The sequence below is a fragment of the Colletotrichum tamarilloi genome (assembly GCF_030869305.1).
Source record: "Colletotrichum tamarilloi strain Tom-12 chromosome Unknown Scaffold_42.1, whole genome shotgun sequence".
In the NCBI taxonomy this organism is placed as follows: Eukaryota; Fungi; Ascomycota; class Sordariomycetes; order Glomerellales; family Glomerellaceae; genus Colletotrichum; species Colletotrichum tamarilloi.
In genome coordinates this window covers 255,479-272,957 of record NW_026849425.1, presented here as the reverse complement: position 1 = coordinate 272,957, position 17,479 = coordinate 255,479, and the positions used below count along the sequence as shown (strand labels likewise).

The following is a 17,479-nucleotide window of genomic DNA, read 5'->3' as shown; positions in this document are numbered from 1 at the left end:
TCCTCGAGAGCCTGACGAAGCTGATCTTCGGTATATTGAGGCATTATATATAGAAGAAGACATGTGCAAAAGATGAGCCCATTTGGACGCGAATTGAAAATGTTGTGATAAAAGGAGGTTGGGGGTGGGCATTGGGTTGTGGTGGATTTTCGCGTTTTTGTGGGTGCCAGAAACAAGGGGGGTGCCAGGAAGTGGGTATGTTGACTTATAGCTCAAAGCAGCCTAGCTGCTTTACAGACTATGAATCCCAACCTCAAGCTACTATTAACCTTCATCATCATCAAGGATTTGCTTCGCAATAGAATTATTGGCGTGGCGGCTAGGACAATTCGTTATGGGTCCTGCCATATTCACGATTGTGCTTCTGGGAAGCCAACCAGTAGTGTCTAGCATAGGCCATTCAGCAAATCCTTTTGATCCAACCCCTTGCTGGCTACCAGGGTTATGTTCCTATTCTCTCATCGTTTATGCCGGTTGTTCTCGCCTGATACATGGCTGTAAAACCCTGCGAGGCTGCTCCACCGGATCTAAGCATCTTTCCCTCGTCTACACTCTTTCTCGAACTCTGTAGCAATGTTACAAAGATGATTATCCCTCCTTCCTTCACTACAACTATTCATCTTTCGAAGTAATCGTCTTTCAAAGTCTGCTTGTAACAACAGATGGGAATGCTCCAATGCTCCAATGGCAGCCTATCGAGGAATTGGGCTCCATCACGGGACCTGCGGGAGCAGCTGCGATCTACACCGTTGTGACCCATTACCTTTCTTCCAACGCCGCTGAGCTGTGGTCGGAGCTACTTTGCTGGCTACTACTGCCAATTATCTTTCGGAGTACTCTTCAAAGTTCATACAGTCTGGGAGACAGCAAGGGCTCGAAGAACAGCCTCCCGGCCCCCGTCCCTCGAGGTCCCGATTTGGGGGTTGCACTAGGCTCCGTACCTCTCTGGGCAGTCGCTTTTGCTATCGCTGTGGTCTCGGTATACAGAGCAGAGCACAAGACCATTATAGTCTTTCTGGTAAGTATCGCCTCTATAATCATTCCTTCACTATACTTATCCCTCCATTTGACTAACGGAACTTCCAGCCAGTTCTATCTCCGTTACTTTTGCTTGTTCACAAGGGCTTCTCGCGATCCGATCCCCCATCATCCGATATTACGCCGTTGATTCGACCGAAAGTACAAATCTTTCTTTTTGATACATTACCTGGATCATTCTTGATCGGACTCTTTGCGGCCTTCACACTATGTGGCTGGGATCTTGAGGCATCTGCCTTCGCGGCGATACCAGCTACTGCGATGCTCGTCATCTATACTTCGTTTGAGTATGCTAACGCAGCGCACCGAACATATTTCTATCCAAAAGTGCATCTTCAACAATCGGTCACTGTATTGGCTCCTCGGGTCGTGGTCCTACTCGTCGCGTGCTTGATACTGGACGCCAGCATTTTCGACTTCACGACGATCAACATTCCGAGCACAGTATTCTTGGGCATTTCTAAGGCTTTGGCATGGTATTTCATGGCAAGAACTGTAACTAAATCCTTTTGCTCTACCGCGTAAGCTATAAGACTGACAGACTTTCTTTAGGCCGAATGCACTTCTTGGCGCATTGCACCAGCGATAGGGACTTTTGGGATCACCGCAACCTTTGGTCCCTTTTCACAAGCCTCAGAGTTCCAAGCAATCTCACATATGGCAGTGTCGATACTGGCACTGTGTAATATGGTACACTTGATATCCAAGCCATCGAAGACGAAGAGAGTTCCAACACTATGGTTATTAGCTATTGCTTCACTTGGCCCTTACATCATGAATCTTTTCGTTGCCAGAAATGCAATCTCTACAGCTCAGACATTTGCTGGTCATTCCGAGAAACATCCTGTTGAGATTTTAGGCCGACAAGCAGACATCAAATTTCAACACCTGCTGAGAACACAATCGGCCAACTACACGGCAGCCCATGTCGAATACGTACGTCGATATGGGACAGAGCCACCTCCAGGCCTTGGAGAATGGTTTGACTTTGCAGTAGCGAACCAGTCTCCCATTATCGACGATTTCGATATGATATTTGATTCTGTATCGCCTTTGCTCAAGATGAGCGGTGAACAAGTTAATCAAGTGATGCGCACGGCGTACGAAGCGACAGGAAGTGATCTTTGGCTTTGCTCCTTTTCGTCTACACGAGGCACAACCCAATGCCAGCACGCATACCGTACTTTCGACCGAAACATTGCGTCTTCATTCAACAAGTTGCTAAAGGGTTTAGAGCATAGCAAGATCCCAGATTTGAAGTTTCTCGTAAATCACCTCGACGAGCCGCGAGTTCTCCTCCCCTCGCAATTTGCAGGAGATGTTGATGGACAGCCTTCAATCACCCTCGGCCGTTTCAATCTGAAAAACATGTCGGGACGACCAGTCGGCAAAGAAATCACGAAACACTGTTTAGACCAAGAGCAACTCGCATCGAGGCACACGAGAAACTCGACCGTCGATTCCTGTGGCCTTCCATTTGTGTCAGACCTATCAATGGCTGCGGATCTATGCCAACATCCCGAGCATACCTCCCTACATGGTCTCATTGCGAGACCAAATTCGTTCCGTTTGATTGAGGGACTGGTGCCTATCCTATCCACAGGTGTTCTCTCATCGATGGGAGATATTGTGTACCCGAGCCCGGCATATTTGGAGGAAGAATTTCAGTATGCCGATGACCAAGATGTCCAGTGGGAGAAAAAAAGCAATAACGTCTATTGGACTGGGTCCAACACCGGTGGCTTCGCTGTAGATGGCAGTTGGAGGAACTATCACCGCCAGAGATTCGTCACCTTGGCACAGAATCTGCAACAGCCCGAGGAACAGCACCATACCTACCTGAGGCTAGTCAACGGCGTGGTCGAGCGTGTGACCTCAAGCTTCTTGAACAGTCGCTTGTACGACATTGCTTTCACAAGGTTGTTCCAGTGCCGGAGGACACAGTGCAGAGATCAATACTCGTATTTCAATGTGAGGTCTTGGGTGGACAAGAATCAAGCGTTTCGCTCGCGGCTCGTCTTCGACCTTGACGGAAACGGCATCAGCGGGCGCTATCACAAGTTCTTAGCATCAAAGTCCACACCACTGAAACAGACTCTTCTCCGCGAGTGGCACGATGAACGCCTCGTTCCTTGGACACATTATGTGCCCGTTAGTCTGAGCATGGAGGAGCTACCTGAGCTTGTTTCATACTTGACTACAACTGATAGTGGGCAGCAACGAGCAAGAAACATTGCGATGCAGGGGAGAGAGTGGCATTCTAAGTCCTTGCGTGAGGTGGACTTTACAATTTACAACTATAGGCTTCTGTTGGAATTAGCGCGGCTACAAGATCCCAAGCGGAAGCAATCATGAGGCCTTGATCATTAGGAACTCCTCCATGCAATGAATTAACGACCTAAAACACCTCGACTCTAGTCCACCCACGATAATGAAGAAACGAAACATGACTCGATCGAAACATGATCGACTGTCGAATGAGTGACAACTATCCATAATTGAGTAGAGTCCAACGCTGCCGCCCTCCCTCAAAGATCCAACCGTAATCGCTCAAAAATTTGCAGACATACACAGACCAAATTACCAAATACTTAATGACAACCCAAGAGGCAGGGCCATCGTAATTCAAATCGCCACGATCTCAAAAGCACGGCAAACCACATCGGCATTCCACGCTCCACAGCGGGCCGCTGTGCATTCATTCGTCCACGTGTCTCGCGCGGTATTCTTCAGGCTGTAACAGGAGGTTAGATAAGCAATCATGCATCGGGACATGGAATCTTGACAAGAAATTACTGACCGCTAGTTCCACAAACCCAGTCCATGGGACCGTATGCTCCGAAATTGACCGCCCCGTTCACGTGATGCTCGTCGTGGGCCTCGTCTCCCCAAACAAGTTTAACTTGCTCTCCCGTTGCAGAGATGAAGGAGAAAACCAAAGTTGCGACGAGCTTCATATCCAAGAACTTCGCCACGGATACTATCGGAACTGCGTACAAAAAGAAAAAGTCTGCAACGGACATGTAGCTGATGGTGAAAACGTGGTGTTCGCCTGGGTTCTTGATCTCATGATGCTTCGCGTGCACTCGATATAGTCCAGGGATGTGTAACAGTCGGTGGATGATCCAAAATACAGCATCTCGTAACACAAGGCCGATTACCAGCTGAGAAATGAGCTCGGTCCATGACGGCAGCTGGTACTTTGTGGGGTATCCTTGTGACAAAATCGAGTGTCCACCCATACAAGTTGCTATGGCGAAGTGGAGGGAATTCAGAATGACGTGGTTCAGAATACTCTTGTTCAGGACTTCACGAGATGTAGCGGTGACGTAGGCAGGCCGCGTCTTTTCCATGATCATCCCACAAGCGAAATATCCCGCTTGAACGCCGAGGCTGCCGAGAACCTCAACGTAACCAGGTGGACACCAGTCCAGAAAGTCGTTCATTGTCGCAGTGCAGTGGGTATATAGTTTCGAGTCGAGAAGGGTCGGGATTTCAGGAGCAAAGATATTCCACTAGCATAATTAATTAAAAAGTTTAGGAGGCAGGGCGACTTGAGCTTAAATATTTCTGGCTGGACAGGGTTCGATAGTCGAGCTCCCTCGACGAAGAACTTCGCTCCGCTTTTACCCCTCCAGACTAGCCCTATCATACCCAAAAGCTGGAATTGGTGTCCATCTCGTGGTGTTGACGTCTACAACGTCTCCCGTCCGCACTAACCCGATATGAGTGACAAGTCCGGTCTCCCGCGCACTAGTAACTTCGTGCGTTAATTTGTCAACGATGGTGTTTGCCGGAACAACGTAATCCATCTCATGGATCAAAGTCGTGGTGGTTGCCATATTTCCCCAATTCAACAACACCACTGGCTCAATATACGAGGTTGACTTGGTACGTCGTCCACTGTGAGCTTTTGAGTGGAATTCGAATTCGCCCTGGTCATGTTTGCTAGAGTGGCGTCGATGTTTGCCCAGTTTCGGGAATCCAACGAATCACCAGAGACGTGGCGCACTATAACAATTATCAATCAGTCAGATAGTTCATCATAGTGAAAGTCTTATCTCCTTTTGAGAACTGGTTGGTAGATGATTTTCTTGCGTTGAAACTGGGAGGTGGCGGGGAATCGTGAGGGGTAATCGGGTTGACTTACACTTCTGAACTTACAGTACTGGCATCAACCGACGGATCTACATCTCGAGCAGTTTGCTAATAACGATGTTTGCTTCCACCGTTCTTCAACCGAACTTCGTTTCAAGGCAACAAGAATCAGGGTGCAAACTTGTCAGGGTTTCTAGATGGCAAATGCCGAGACCAAAGCAACGACTAATTCTTGGCAACATGGGAGATTCGAATAACTCCTGCTGAGGGGAAATGACAAAGATATGATACCCGAAGAGATAAAAAGAGAAATTGCGCACTCTGCATTAGAAGACACTAGTAAGTGCAGCTCCGTAATCCGTGTAAGACGAGCCCATCTTCTCAATATCGTAATCGTTCCAGTACCCACCGCCCGCCACCACGTATTGCGAGAACCAGCTTGCAAATCGTTGCTGGGCTTGAGTCGCAGTCGTTCCTTGAGACGGCTTTGCGTCATTGACTACCCACACAAGAGGGATCACCTTCATGCCGAGGGTCGTCTGCCACGTTCCAGGATTGTTGCCAGCTCCGCCGTCGTAGACTTGGAGGTACACCCTATCGAACAGACCAGGGTTCGCGGATTCAACTTGTGTTCTGACGTTCGCCCAGAAGCCACTGTTGGTGTACGGCGCAATAGAATACTGGTAACCCATCTTTCCAAGCATCTGAGCAAAACTGACTGTGCTCGCCACGTCATAGACGCCCTCATCGTCGTTGTTGAATGCGTCAAGATCCCACTCGGCCTTCAGAACCTCAAAGTTCTTGTACAACTTTGTGTCAGATCCTGTCCCGTCTGCGTTGATCAAATCGCGGATGATCTGAAATGTCGTGTCATGTGACACCAGCGATATCTCCACCCTGTTGATGTTGGTTGTGCCCGTCTTGAAGGATTTAACCTTTTCCGCCAACGCGGTTCCACCAACATATGAGCCATTCGTCACCACGGGCGCGTCGACTGCCTCGCCCGCGTCTCCTGTTGAGTAGTAGACGAGATCGCCATTGCCGAGGAGACCGATACGGAAGATGAGGAGGGTGTCGAAGCCGGAGGTCTTGAGAGCTGTGGTGTTCGACTGGAGAACATCCTTGAAGAGGAAAATGCTCTTCACGCCGGCGGCTGCTGCGGCATTGGCAAAGAGTGACAATAGCACCCAAGTCAGAGTGAAAAGATCGGTTCTCTTGGAGACTCCCATCGTTGCGCGCAGGATGACCTCGTTTTCCTGAAGAAGCTATGCAAATGTCAGCTTCAAACCAGCCGCCCAGTTCTGAGACGACAGGCTGCAGTCTTTATGGACAGCGTCAGTCCATAGCAAGAACGCAAGCAATAGCTTCTTGAGTTGCGGACGTAACGTAACAAATGCAATGACAGACCGAACCAGGGCCAAAAGAGTTTATTGCGACTCTATGGATCGCCTTGATTGGCCAATGCCCCGCTGCCCATGCATATCACTTCGCTCGGACTTGCTGAGGTTATCGCGCCGAGGGGTTGTGATCCGGCCGAGATAACCTGATATTGATAATCCCAAGTCTCCTTTTAGGCTTTCTGCAACCCCGAATGCGACCTGATCCTTCGAAATGCTACGATCTGTAAGCGCTATTTGAATGCCTTTGGTAAATTGCTGTGAAATGAGGCAGATCGTCTTGGCTTCCCCGCTTAACATCTGCCACCTGCCTAGAACAGTTCCCGGTGCCGAAAGTCGGAATGGCTACCCCTCTCTGATGCGAGGTCTTATTTAGATCAAAACTGATCAATTAGTGGAAATATCGGAAATGCTGTAAATAATAGAGAAAGACACGCTCCTGAGCCTGTAATGGCACCAAGCTCGTGAAAAATTATAATGTCCCGTTTGGCCACGATATCGTCTGTATATTAACTACTATTTGAGATTTCTCGTTTTCTTTCTGCCAGGTCTACCACCCTTTCATACCCTCAACTCTTAGCACTGTAATCCGGTAGCGCGAAGTACGGAAGGGAGGCTATTCGAGAGATCACATGGTAGGCTAGTATTTCTATGCAGGGGAGAATCCTTGTGACAGATAGTAAGGCTCTTAATTCCCTTGAAAAGTAGAGGCTTTCTAGTTACGGTAGAGTTCTTTGGTGATATCAGTGCCTAGATGTCTTACAGAGGGACCTACCACTTTCTTACAGTTTGAACGTTGAGCAGTCCGTTGTTCCATCGTATCATTTTACATCTGGTGGTTTTTTCCCGGCTTTACAGGCGCAAAAGATCGGCCTTAATGGGATGAGGCTTTCGGGGAAATCACACGATACGATATTGTTATTTTACATACACCTAGACAAAAATCAGCAACAATGCATTTAGTAGGACACAGAGGACGCTTACTCTCATCTCCTTCCCTCACCGCCTGATTCTTCGGCCTGAGTTCTTCTCTCGGATCGGAGCACCGCAACCTTGGCTATGGAAGACGAGTAATGAACAAACGGCCGCGAAGTCAATAGATCATCAGGCGCCCACATCGGTAGGAAAAAGGGCCAGTACTTCAAACCTAGGATGGAGAGGTCGATAGTAAAATATCTCGCGGCACATATATCAGGCGCCGCAGTCGGTGTGGGCGTCCACTCGATTTCGCTGAGATCGTAACCTCCAGCGGAGAAGAGCACCGGCGACCCGACCTCGGCCCCCTTCGAGCCGTAATCCATGAGGTATAACTTGGCCGAAAGAAGCCCACACATAGTCCGTTCCAAGAGGCGGATAAAGCAAGCCCGGGGACCTGGTTGATTAATCATGGACTTGATGTCTTCGGTGGGCTGGATGCCCCAGTCGTCGGTGAATTCGAACGCGATGTGCAATAGTTGGGTTCCGTCGTTTTGGAAGAAGGGGCGGAGGGCGGATAATGCGTCTCCGACGGGGACGTATGCGTCGGGTGCAACTTGGAAGATGATGAGATCTTTGCCTGGAAGGATGCTTGATCCGGAAGCGCTTTGTACAGGTTGATTATGTCGTGTAGAAGAGCTGTGGCCGCTAGAAGGGTTCACCAGCGTTGCGTAATGCTTTTGAATCACGTCTCTGGACTCCTTACAGGCGGACCAAAGGCCGGCATCGACGCGGTATGTCGAAGGATCTGACTCGGACCACGGACACCGCTTTTTTGGTGTGTATGTAGGATTGGAAAGAATATAAGTCTCGTATTGGTGAACTTGCGTTGGTGTTTTGTGTGTAAGATCGGTTGACATAGTAGTCGTAGCTCGGCCTTTGATAGAGAAGACGTGAAAAGCTGGGTCTGCAGACCGAAGATTGCATTCCCACACTTGTAGTCGCACCTCGACAGGGAGTAAGCCAAATTGGTGGAATGTTGTAGCCATGATTAATCAAGAGTCGGGTTGGACGTTGGTGGTGTTTCCGGATTTCTGATGCAGGACTTTTCTCAGTATAAGATGCAAGAGACGAAATCAATCGAAGAATGGTCTTTGATATATCTTAGGTGTTGCCAGATGCTGGATATGTGCTGGAGAAAAGAAACTTGACAGCGATGCGGGAAATATTGCCACAGATTCCGTATACCTTTTGGTTCCATGGCTTCTGTGTGTCGGCCATCCATCACCTTGAAGTCCAAATGACTGAACCGCAGAATCCATGAACTTTGTTCTGAAAATAAACGGATGCCGTTGTTTGCTACAACTTGAATACTCAGGCTACCGTATGTAGGTATGCTGAAGTTGGAGTGCTCATTACTTGGAGCTGGTGTTGCGGGATCTTCACTCGAGGAGAGTCTCGTCTACGATTTAAGTCACCTCAACGGCTGATTAAGGCACAGCTCGAGGACCATAATGTTATCAGGGGAAGAATCTCCCCTTGATCCCTATGTTAAATAAACACAGCAAGCATAAGTGGTGCATCATCTTCGAGATTGAGCCTTTCAGCCATCGAAGAATGGAGTAAAACCTCGTATTGAAATGAGCGCCAGACAATCACCTTAGATGCCAGAGCCCAGCATTTGTCCGAAGCCTCTTTTTCTCAGGTGCGCAACTGATTCATCTGAACTGCCCATACGCCACGCTCCTAGGTTCGTGCGTTTCTAGGACCTCGCATCTGGACCTGATTGGCGAAACTCTCAACTTCAGCTGGCGTGAAACTCTTCCCCAAAAGACATGGATGCACCAGAACGGACTTGTTCGGAGCCGCCCTATCATGGATGTGTGTTAATGCTCACATGCAGATTTCACTTCTTAGTTTCTCTACCTCAACTCGTAGATATGGGTTTGGGGCATTCATGCAAGCTCAGTAGACGTCGGTTGTCAGCTGTTTTTAAAATATATACTGCCACCTAGTTTCTAAACTTAACTTCCTCTAAAGGGCAGCGGAAAGAGTCGAGACGAAGAATGAGAAAACAATCCATGAATTTGAACGTGCAATCTCTAGGGAATCTCCTCTAACCACAATGCTGCTCTTTCTACCCAACCGTGGCAATCTAGTCTCTAGAAACTCTCTAGGAGAATGACAGCCTAGACACCTCATTCTCATCTTCCTATTAAGATCACGAAAAGGCCACACAATCACCGACTCTCGAGCACATCCCAGACAACCTCCTCATGAACAACATGCGTCCCAACACTCAACGCCGCACCCGTCATCAACAACACCTCGCAAGGCAAAGCCCGATCCCCAATCCTCACAGTCCGCCTCCACCCCTCCCCTTCCTTCCACTCCCACCTCTCCGCCGCAACCTCCTCCCCGACCCTCGAAATCCCCTGACAGAACCGCCCCAACCACACAACCATACCCCGCGCCCCGCTCGTCTCGTCCTCGTGCTTGAGCACAACACACTCAACACCCTTCGGAGCCTCACCGCCCTCGGCCACGGCACCGACCGGAGGAACCGTAACGGGCTCGACGTCCCTCCACAGCTCTTCGTAATCCGTCTCCGCGCCGGTGGCAGGGTTCACCATCCGTCCCTTTTCGAGCGTCAGCCCGTCGGGCTGCTCGTACATGTCGCCCTCGTCGGCCGCGTTCTCGGGCTCCGTCGTGCGCGAGTCGATCCAGTGCTCCCAGCGCGAGTGGCGCACCTCGGCGCCCTGGTCGTCGGTGCGGGTGGACGACGACGAGGTTCCTGCGATGCCCCATTCCAGGCGCTCGATGGCGTGCGTATCTTTGTGGGTGTTAGCTCTGGAGTTGTCTGGTAGTCGCGGTGGCTTTTGGGGGTCCTGGGCCAGGTCGCGTGTGAAAAGGACGTTGGAATTTACCTTGCACGCCATCGACGGTTGGCGTTTGCTTCAGAATGCGGAGGTCCACGAAACGGCGCTGCGGGGACGTGAGCACTATGGTCGAGGTCGGCTCGCTCGCCTCATCGGGGATCCAGCGGATATGCTCGCGGAACGAGATACTACCCATGATGATGAACGAAACTTTAAAGGATCTAGAAATTGTGTCTATGCTGCAAATGACAACGGTTCACACTTGAGGTTGCGCGATATGCAACATTAAAAGGCAAGGCTATGTGGTGGTGGTGGTGATGGTGGGGGAACAAACAAGGTCACACGGGCAAGGCGTTGATTGAATCGTCGATGTCGCGCAGATCTCCACTTTCAGCCGATGAAAAGCCTCACGCCGTCATCGCCCGTCGATCCGGAGCCTCCCTCAGATCTGGGCGCTTCCAACGGCTTTTCAGCCCGTGAAAATACGTTACTTGGAAACCTTGATTCTCTATGTGAGGTCTATGATCTAAGTCTATGTATAATGTCTTGTGTTTTTACAATCGTCCCTTCTCTCACACACAATCGCGCTTCTTGCGGCGAAAAAGCAGTGACGCGCCATCCCCGATCATCACGCCTTACGCGGCCTTCTCGAGACGCTCGACAATGTCGACGAGACCCTTTACTTTTTCCTCGCAGCCAATCTTGCTCTGCTCTTGCGCCTCGTATGTCTCCCGTAGCCGGTCGACCATGAAGGGCTTCAGCGGCGCCCTCTTGGCGGTCTTGTAGTCGTAGACCACGATATCCTCGAAGCAGCGGGCGGCAGGGCGACGGTGGCCCTCGGAGATGAGAAGAGCTTCAAGTAGGATGAAATCTGATTCGTATGTCGGCTTGGAAACAAGCTTATGGAGGACCGTCACGTGGTCTGGGTAGGCCATTGGCTTCACATTGGTTGTCAGTGTGAGCGATTCAGGTGTTTTAGGCTCAACCGCCGCGGCGCCAAAAAATACAACGACTTTCGGTTCCTGGTGGTTCCTGTTGATGAGAGCGTCACTCACAAACTTGTAGTCCGTTTTGATGCTTCTCATGATGAGGCCAATGTCCTTTGGGCTCATGAGCTGGTCCCACTCATCCTTGTGCTCAGGATCCACCGTCGTCGCAAAGTTACGAAGCCAGTTGACCCGCGCCGACTCGGCGTACTTGTTGTAGACGACATTGTTTACATGACCTACAGATGTGAGATTGAGACTCATGGTGTATTCGGGGTGCGAGCCATACCCTGTAGTACCTTATGTCAGTTTATTGTCTCCCTTCCTTTGGGGAGTCAGGCTCCGGTTCAACTCACCATTGCATCCTGATTTCCATCACAATCAGCACCGAATTCATCTCATCCCTTGAAAACTCATGGTGTAACAGGAACTCACCTGGTCTCCCCAAGTCACTGTATGTCTGTCAAGGCCCCTCCACCCGGGACCGGTGAGGAACCCCTCCCGTCCGGCGAGCAACTCCAACCACTGCCCATCGACAGCCTTCCGCAGAGCCGTCAACTCCTCCTTCTGCTGCCCGCTGAGGTCGAGCCCGGCGCACCGCTTGATGCGCGACTGCAGCTCAGAAAGCCATCGTGGGTTCAGCGGTGGCGCAGACGCTGGAGATGAAGTAGCGGCGGCGACACTCTTTGCAGCGGTGGTCACGAACGATCGACGGGTTGTATGAAATGTCGAGGGGCGGGCCAGGCCGGGGCTGAGGACAATTGAGTTGCGCATTTTTGAGTTGCTTACTGCGGGTATCTATTGAAACGTAAAGCGAAGAAACGGAAAAGAGAATGCTAGCGAAGCACGAGATGAAGAATCTGATTACAAGTCCGGCGAAAGGTGGATGGCGGGAAAGTGAGGAAATTCGGCTTCCGTCGGCTACGCGTTGCGAGTCGGTGCAGAATAAGGGAAAGTATCCCGTAAGATAAGGTAGTCTGAGTGCACGCCGGGTGGAAGTGGATGTTGGAAGTTGAATTTGGCCTGAAGGCTGGCCCTTTCCAGCGGGTTCTTGTTGCAATTCCCGGCCTGCGTTATTGCCGCCCGTTGGCTTGGGTCGGTAGTTGGAGCGCGCCCTTTGTGCTGGTAAAGAGCCATAGGGCGTGGGGGGTTCCGGCTCGGACTTTCGGTACGAGGTATCTCGACGTAATCAAGCACCTTATTCAGGTAACTTGGAGGGTGTTCCCGTAGGGAAAGAAGATGCCTACGTATCTATTTGCATAAAGCAGGTGCAGAATCGCAACTTCTACGATGAAGTCAACATGAGAGTTCCATCAGATGCGGTATCTCTAGTAAGGTAGGGTGGCCTTGCGTTCTTACATTCTCGCTGTGCCTCTATTCGATACCGGGTCCATCTGGCAGGGTCAATGATTCACACCTCCAGGGCCCGGAGCCCAGGCTTAGTAGTGAAGTTTCTCCCCTAGTAGCACCGTGCGTCTGCCGCTTGATGAGAAGGGAACGATCATTCTTTTGCGGTCTTTAGCTCTTAATCTACTCATTTCGAATTACCCAGATCGAGATGATGGAATGGATGCGCCCAATAAGCCACATATCATCTTGTAGCAAGCTCTTGAGTTTCGCCAAGTGAGGTTGGAGTTTACCTTGGGTTTGTGGCGGTGCATGCGATGCAACATTGGCAAAACCCCTCCATCTCTCATGGAATCAACAATAATCATGTCAAGTATTCTCTGGTATCTCGTAGTGTTTGTATCGCAAACGCAGTCCTCGCTGAAGATTTGTCTTTGTTGAACCAAGGCAGTGATGAAAGCAGCTACTAAGAACCCCCCCGGCTGCATCCGTGAGACGCGCTGAAGGGTTTTGGCAAGGGGTCGAGTGCATGCCCATCTCTAGGACCCTGAGAACAGCTGAGGTAAGCACGCGTGCATTATATAATTAAAATATGGAGCTTCCTTGCTTACCTAAGTGAGTATCTTGGTGAAGTAAGGTAAGCTACATGAGGAAGCAGGAACCAACCAAGCTGCCTCCTACTGGCAGTTGCGTCCTGTGCGGCGGGGGGAACCTGGGCGGAAGGCAGCTCCGAGCTGCAACGGGAACGGTGGTCATAGCTTCCTCCTCCTCCTGCCTTGCCTGCCCCACCTTCCAGATCAGGGAGGACGCCGGACCGACCAACGACACTGCAGTTTGCCAGCGCGCAAAAAAGTGTCCAGTGCGTCTTCCTGGGCGGCGCATCCGGTTGACGCGTCTGTCCGGCTTGAACTCTTTGCAATGGTCTCGTCAGCATAGACGGCATGCAATTTGTAGACGGTTCATACTTTTGTTTTAGATCTACTCTACTCGGTTATTGGTGTTCTTATGACTCTTTCGACGTGATGATCATTCTGTAGGCGGCTGTGAAGAGGGAAAGGGGGACCCTTTGTGGTACACGCGTCAAAAGTCAAAACAATGAAGTCGCAGCCTCGTACGAGTATCTGGACCAACTGCAATGCAGTCAAACAGACGGTAGAATGCAAAGCTCCTGATCAAGAGTACTCGATTTGGGACCTTTGAAAGCAAGAGTCTCACCGCACCCCCTGTCATATCTTGTGAGTGAATCGCGCGCGAGAAGGCAGGAAGGCGATCGTTCAGCGAGGCTACCCGCCTGCCTCGCCCGCGAACATCCGGTCCCTGTCTATCAGACCGAGCGCCTACCAAGAAGAGTACAAAGTCGGTAGTTTCGCAGAAATACTCGAAAGGACTTCCTGCAGATTGAAATACTCACGGATTAATACCATTGACGATGTGTTTCGCGACGCAAGGTGCTTGCTGCTAGAAAGCAGCACCACGTGACACATGCTTTCCTCCCCCCTTTCTTTACTGCTAGGAAGGTCGCAAGACTTGCTATAGCTGCGTTGCCAATATTATCTCTAGATTGACATCGATATCTCTTTGACTCATTCTCTTAATCAGGCTCGACAACTGTTCGTAAGTTTCAGCCAAGTTGACGATGTGTTGGTCATGGTAGTTTATGAGGCGGTGACGGACACACGTGTTCTGCTCCTCCACCTTGGGCAGACATGCGTCAATCTGGAAGCGCCAGCCCGGACAAGAGCAATTTCGATGGAAAGAGAAAGAAAACAAAGTGACCAGATAAAAAATTAAATCTCAGAAGTTCACGGCGGAAATTTCATCATCTTTCACTAGTGTGCAGCGATGGTATCCCGCTTTTGGCTGGAAGCGCTGGCAAAATGCGAATAGCTTCCACCGCGTCTCTTGCACTGGATTGAATTATTGGCGCTGGTGGCACGAAACCAGCTCCAAATTGCCCATAACCCCATGCATCAATGGGAGTAGTCACTGTGATACCATAGAAGACGTGATTGACGAGTTTAGGCAACGGGATGGCCGTAGGCACGCGGATGAGGCGATGCACCTCATTTCACCGGTCGCGTGGCCCCATCACGATGGCATGAAACGATATACTCGGTGTAAGTCAAATCGGGCTAGGAAAATGATAGAAATTCAACAAAAATATCGCCGAGCAGAAGGTCGACCAAGATGATGGATTCCGGTGTTTCCTTGATAAATTTCGGGGTGCTGCTGATGATTGTAACGATGGTGGTGCAAGATGTGCGGATAGCTTCAATTTGGACGAAGCGCGACCGAATCACAACAGTCGGGGTCGGGGGTTGGGAATGTGCGCGCAATATCAGAGCCGCAACACGCGATAAACAGAGGGAAAAGTGCATCAAACGATGGAGAAAAATTCGAGCAACAAAACGAAACAGTTAGCGCGAGATGAAACCGAAAGACAGAGGCATCAGAGCGGATGCGACGGATGGCATTGACGGTCGGGGGTAAAAACGAAGATGGGCGATGATGCAAAATCGGGCTTCTCGGCGGGGGAAAGGCGTGAGAATGGGAGGGAAATTGGGGCCGGGTCGGAGGACGGTGGATCGGCGGACGCAAGACTTAAAACGTGACAACGGCGAGCCATGAGTCATTTTTTGTAATGGAGGGTGAGTAAATGGGAAGAAGAGGGAATCAAGAGGGAAGAGAAAGAGGAGAAGGGCGAGGAGAGCAGAGGGTGGTTGAGGTGGGCGATGAGAATGAGTTTGGTGGGAGAAGGGAGACCCGCGAACGTGTGCGGCATCAGAGAGCAGCAGGGACGACGGAGCATCAGGGGACTGAGTGAGCACTCGGGACGGGGAGGGGAAGGACCAACGGTCCACGGTCCACGGGGGAAGCAGGCACGCTGGCGGCAGGACCTCACGGCGAGGAATATTTGGACCAATCAGAAAAAAGGAAAGTAGACGAATTTTGGAAAATAAAAAGGTGACAGAAGGGAAAATGGAGGATGAGGTACAAGGGCGATGTACCTTTTTGTTTGCCTCTCCGTCCCGTCTGGTGCTTTCTGAATTCTGAGGCAATTGAGCGTGGCAGAAAACATGGCAGTTTGGATGGGAAAGAACGGGCGGGTGGTGCATGTGGCAGGTGCAGGTGCAGGAGCCAGGAGCCAGGCGGGGACCCGGAGGAAGGAGGGAAAGAACCATGCACCTCCTTCTTAAGATTCTGGGACCGGCTGGTCTTGGACTGCCCGGCGGGAGGAAGGCGCAGAGAAGGTGGATGATCGTACACCTTCCTCTGCCCTGTGTCCACCATCGAGGGCAGGAACTCGGGGCGTTGGGCTAATGGAAGGTAGGCACTGCGGCTATGGCTCTGTCCTACGTACCCTGCTTAGTAGGCATCTCACTCCATCGTTCTTAGGCAGTTCTCGTGAGGTGAGTCTCATCTCATAGACTCACACACCTCAAACTCACTAGGAACGGCAGTAGAAAAACACCAGAAGACTACCCCGGTCCTCTTAGGGCAGATGACTGGAGCACCCGTTGAGGGGTGCAGCGTGGCACCTGGCGAGGGGAGATGTGCTGGAACCTCCCACTATCCACACGACAGCACTCACTATCCGCAAGGAGGAGTGCGGCGTGCCTTACATGGACCCTGGGGCGGACAGGGAAGACCAGGGGCCCGTCCAGGGTATGACGGCGGAGACGACAGAAGCCTCAGAAGCTTCATGCATAGCCTGGAGCTTGGGGCTTGGGGAGCTCGAGTGCTTCCGGCGACGGAGGTGAACTGGGCTGATTGATCTGAGCTGAGCTTCCTTGGTTGAGATGAGAGGTGAGGGGCGCTGCTTGGCCGCCGTCCGCGTCTTCCACCAACTCAAAGGGCAGCCCGTTCGACTCGACTAACCGTTACCGTTTGTTTATCAGAACAATAAGAGATGGCACTTGACAATCTAAACGTCAAAATGGATACCAGAGAAAAAAGGACTGGTCCATTATCAAAGGGGCAGAAGAAAGAGGCCGTGGACCGAGGCGAGCGAGGCCGTGCTGGAATCTGTCACCGGCCGAGGATTTCTTAGAACACCCACCATACCATCGCGGCGGCTGTAGTCCTGGACACGTCCAAAATAGACACGCACGTCTCTCCCGCTCCCGCACTAATCGGCGATTTGAGTCGAACAAGATACTCCGCCGACGGATGAGGGCAATGAGGTTGATTTGGGAGTGACGCGGGAAGAGACGAGAGACACAATAAGATGTGGAAAGTCGAGACAAGCAGACGTCAAAGGGCATCATCTCAAAGCTGGGGCGCTATGGCATGCTGTTGTCTATCCGGACACATCACAACCAACTCGACGTACGCGTAGAGCTGTCAGGCTGTGGGAATACGCCGTTCATAGTCGTGGAGAGAAGCACCCTTGCGACTTGCCCGGGCCCTTGCCAGATCCAACGGGAGACAGCTTTTAAGTTTATTCTAGGCTACCGTGGTCATTTGATGGTATCATTGGCGTGTGAAGCAGATAAGTGAGTGAGATGCGAGGAGAAGAAAAGGGAACGAGGAAAAAAAAGGGTGCCATCTTCAAGGGGGGGGGGGGGGGAGGGGGGGGGGGGGGGGGGGGGAAGGGAGGGAAGGAGAAGAAAGAAGAAAAGAAAAAGGAAAAAAAAAAAAGGGGGGGGGGGGGGGGGGGGGGGGGGGGGGGGGACTCTGGAGTGAGTGAGACGCGAAGTGAGAGAGAGAGAAAGAAAGTGACTGAAGGTTGAGAGGGGGAAGGCCCAAGGCCCCCCAGTCCGCGTGATTTAGCGACCATCCCCCCCAAAATGGACGGGGGATTTGGAGGGCCCAAAAG

At 51.1% G+C, this 17,479-nt stretch overlaps 8 protein-coding genes across 8 annotated transcripts; 2 read left to right on the top strand and 6 right to left on the bottom strand.

The window, feature by feature from the left end:
• Positions 1-676: 676 nt before the first annotated feature.
• Positions 677-3,393, top strand: CTAM01_09953 (uncharacterized protein; the record flags this gene model as incomplete). The annotated part of the gene is made up of 3 exons (XM_060525969.1): positions 677-1,018; positions 1,087-1,533; positions 1,591-3,393. The coding sequence occupies 3 exons, from the start codon at positions 677-679 to the stop codon at positions 3,391-3,393; spliced, it is 2,592 nt and encodes an 863-aa protein (XP_060379478.1).
• A 343-nt stretch (positions 3,394-3,736) lies between these two features.
• On the bottom strand, positions 3,737-4,484 carry CTAM01_09952 (fatty acid hydroxylase; the record flags this gene model as incomplete). The annotated part of the gene is made up of 2 exons (XM_060525968.1): positions 3,737-3,772; positions 3,855-4,484. 2 exons carry the CDS (start codon positions 4,482-4,484, stop codon positions 3,737-3,739), a joined length of 666 nt encoding a protein of 221 aa, XP_060379477.1.
• Positions 4,485-5,462: 978 nt separating this feature from the next.
• On the bottom strand, positions 5,463-6,365 carry CTAM01_09951 (coagulation factor 5/8 type domain-containing protein; the record flags this gene model as incomplete). The annotated part of the gene is made up of 1 exon (XM_060525967.1): positions 5,463-6,365. One exon carries the CDS (start codon positions 6,363-6,365, stop codon positions 5,463-5,465), a length of 903 nt encoding a protein of 300 aa, XP_060379476.1.
• Positions 6,366-7,519: 1,154 nt separating this feature from the next.
• Positions 7,520-8,497, bottom strand: CTAM01_09950 (uncharacterized protein; the record flags this gene model as incomplete). The annotated part of the gene is made up of 1 exon (XM_060525966.1): positions 7,520-8,497. One exon carries the CDS (start codon positions 8,495-8,497, stop codon positions 7,520-7,522), a length of 978 nt encoding a protein of 325 aa, XP_060379475.1.
• Positions 8,498-9,688: 1,191 nt separating this feature from the next.
• Positions 9,689-10,523, bottom strand: CTAM01_09949 (uncharacterized protein; the record flags this gene model as incomplete). Its single annotated transcript, XM_060525965.1, has 2 exons — positions 9,689-10,281; positions 10,376-10,523. 2 exons carry the CDS (start codon positions 10,521-10,523, stop codon positions 9,689-9,691), a joined length of 741 nt encoding a protein of 246 aa, XP_060379474.1.
• A 439-nt stretch (positions 10,524-10,962) lies between these two features.
• CTAM01_09948 (uncharacterized protein) lies at positions 10,963-12,087 on the bottom strand (the record flags this gene model as incomplete). Its single annotated transcript, XM_060525964.1, has 3 exons — positions 10,963-11,603; positions 11,670-11,678; positions 11,745-12,087. 3 exons carry the CDS (start codon positions 12,085-12,087, stop codon positions 10,963-10,965), a joined length of 993 nt encoding a protein of 330 aa, XP_060379473.1.
• Positions 12,088-14,479: 2,392 nt separating this feature from the next.
• CTAM01_09947 (uncharacterized protein) lies at positions 14,480-14,722 on the bottom strand (the record flags this gene model as incomplete). Its single annotated transcript, XM_060525963.1, has 1 exon — positions 14,480-14,722. A coding segment is annotated over one exon (243 nt), but the record flags the coding sequence as incomplete, so codon positions are not given.
• A 125-nt stretch (positions 14,723-14,847) lies between these two features.
• On the top strand, positions 14,848-15,081 carry CTAM01_09946 (uncharacterized protein; the record flags this gene model as incomplete). The annotated part of the gene is made up of 1 exon (XM_060525962.1): positions 14,848-15,081. The coding sequence occupies one exon, from the start codon at positions 14,848-14,850 to the stop codon at positions 15,079-15,081; it is 234 nt and encodes a 77-aa protein (XP_060379471.1).
• Between the last annotated feature and the right edge of the window lie 2,398 nt (positions 15,082-17,479).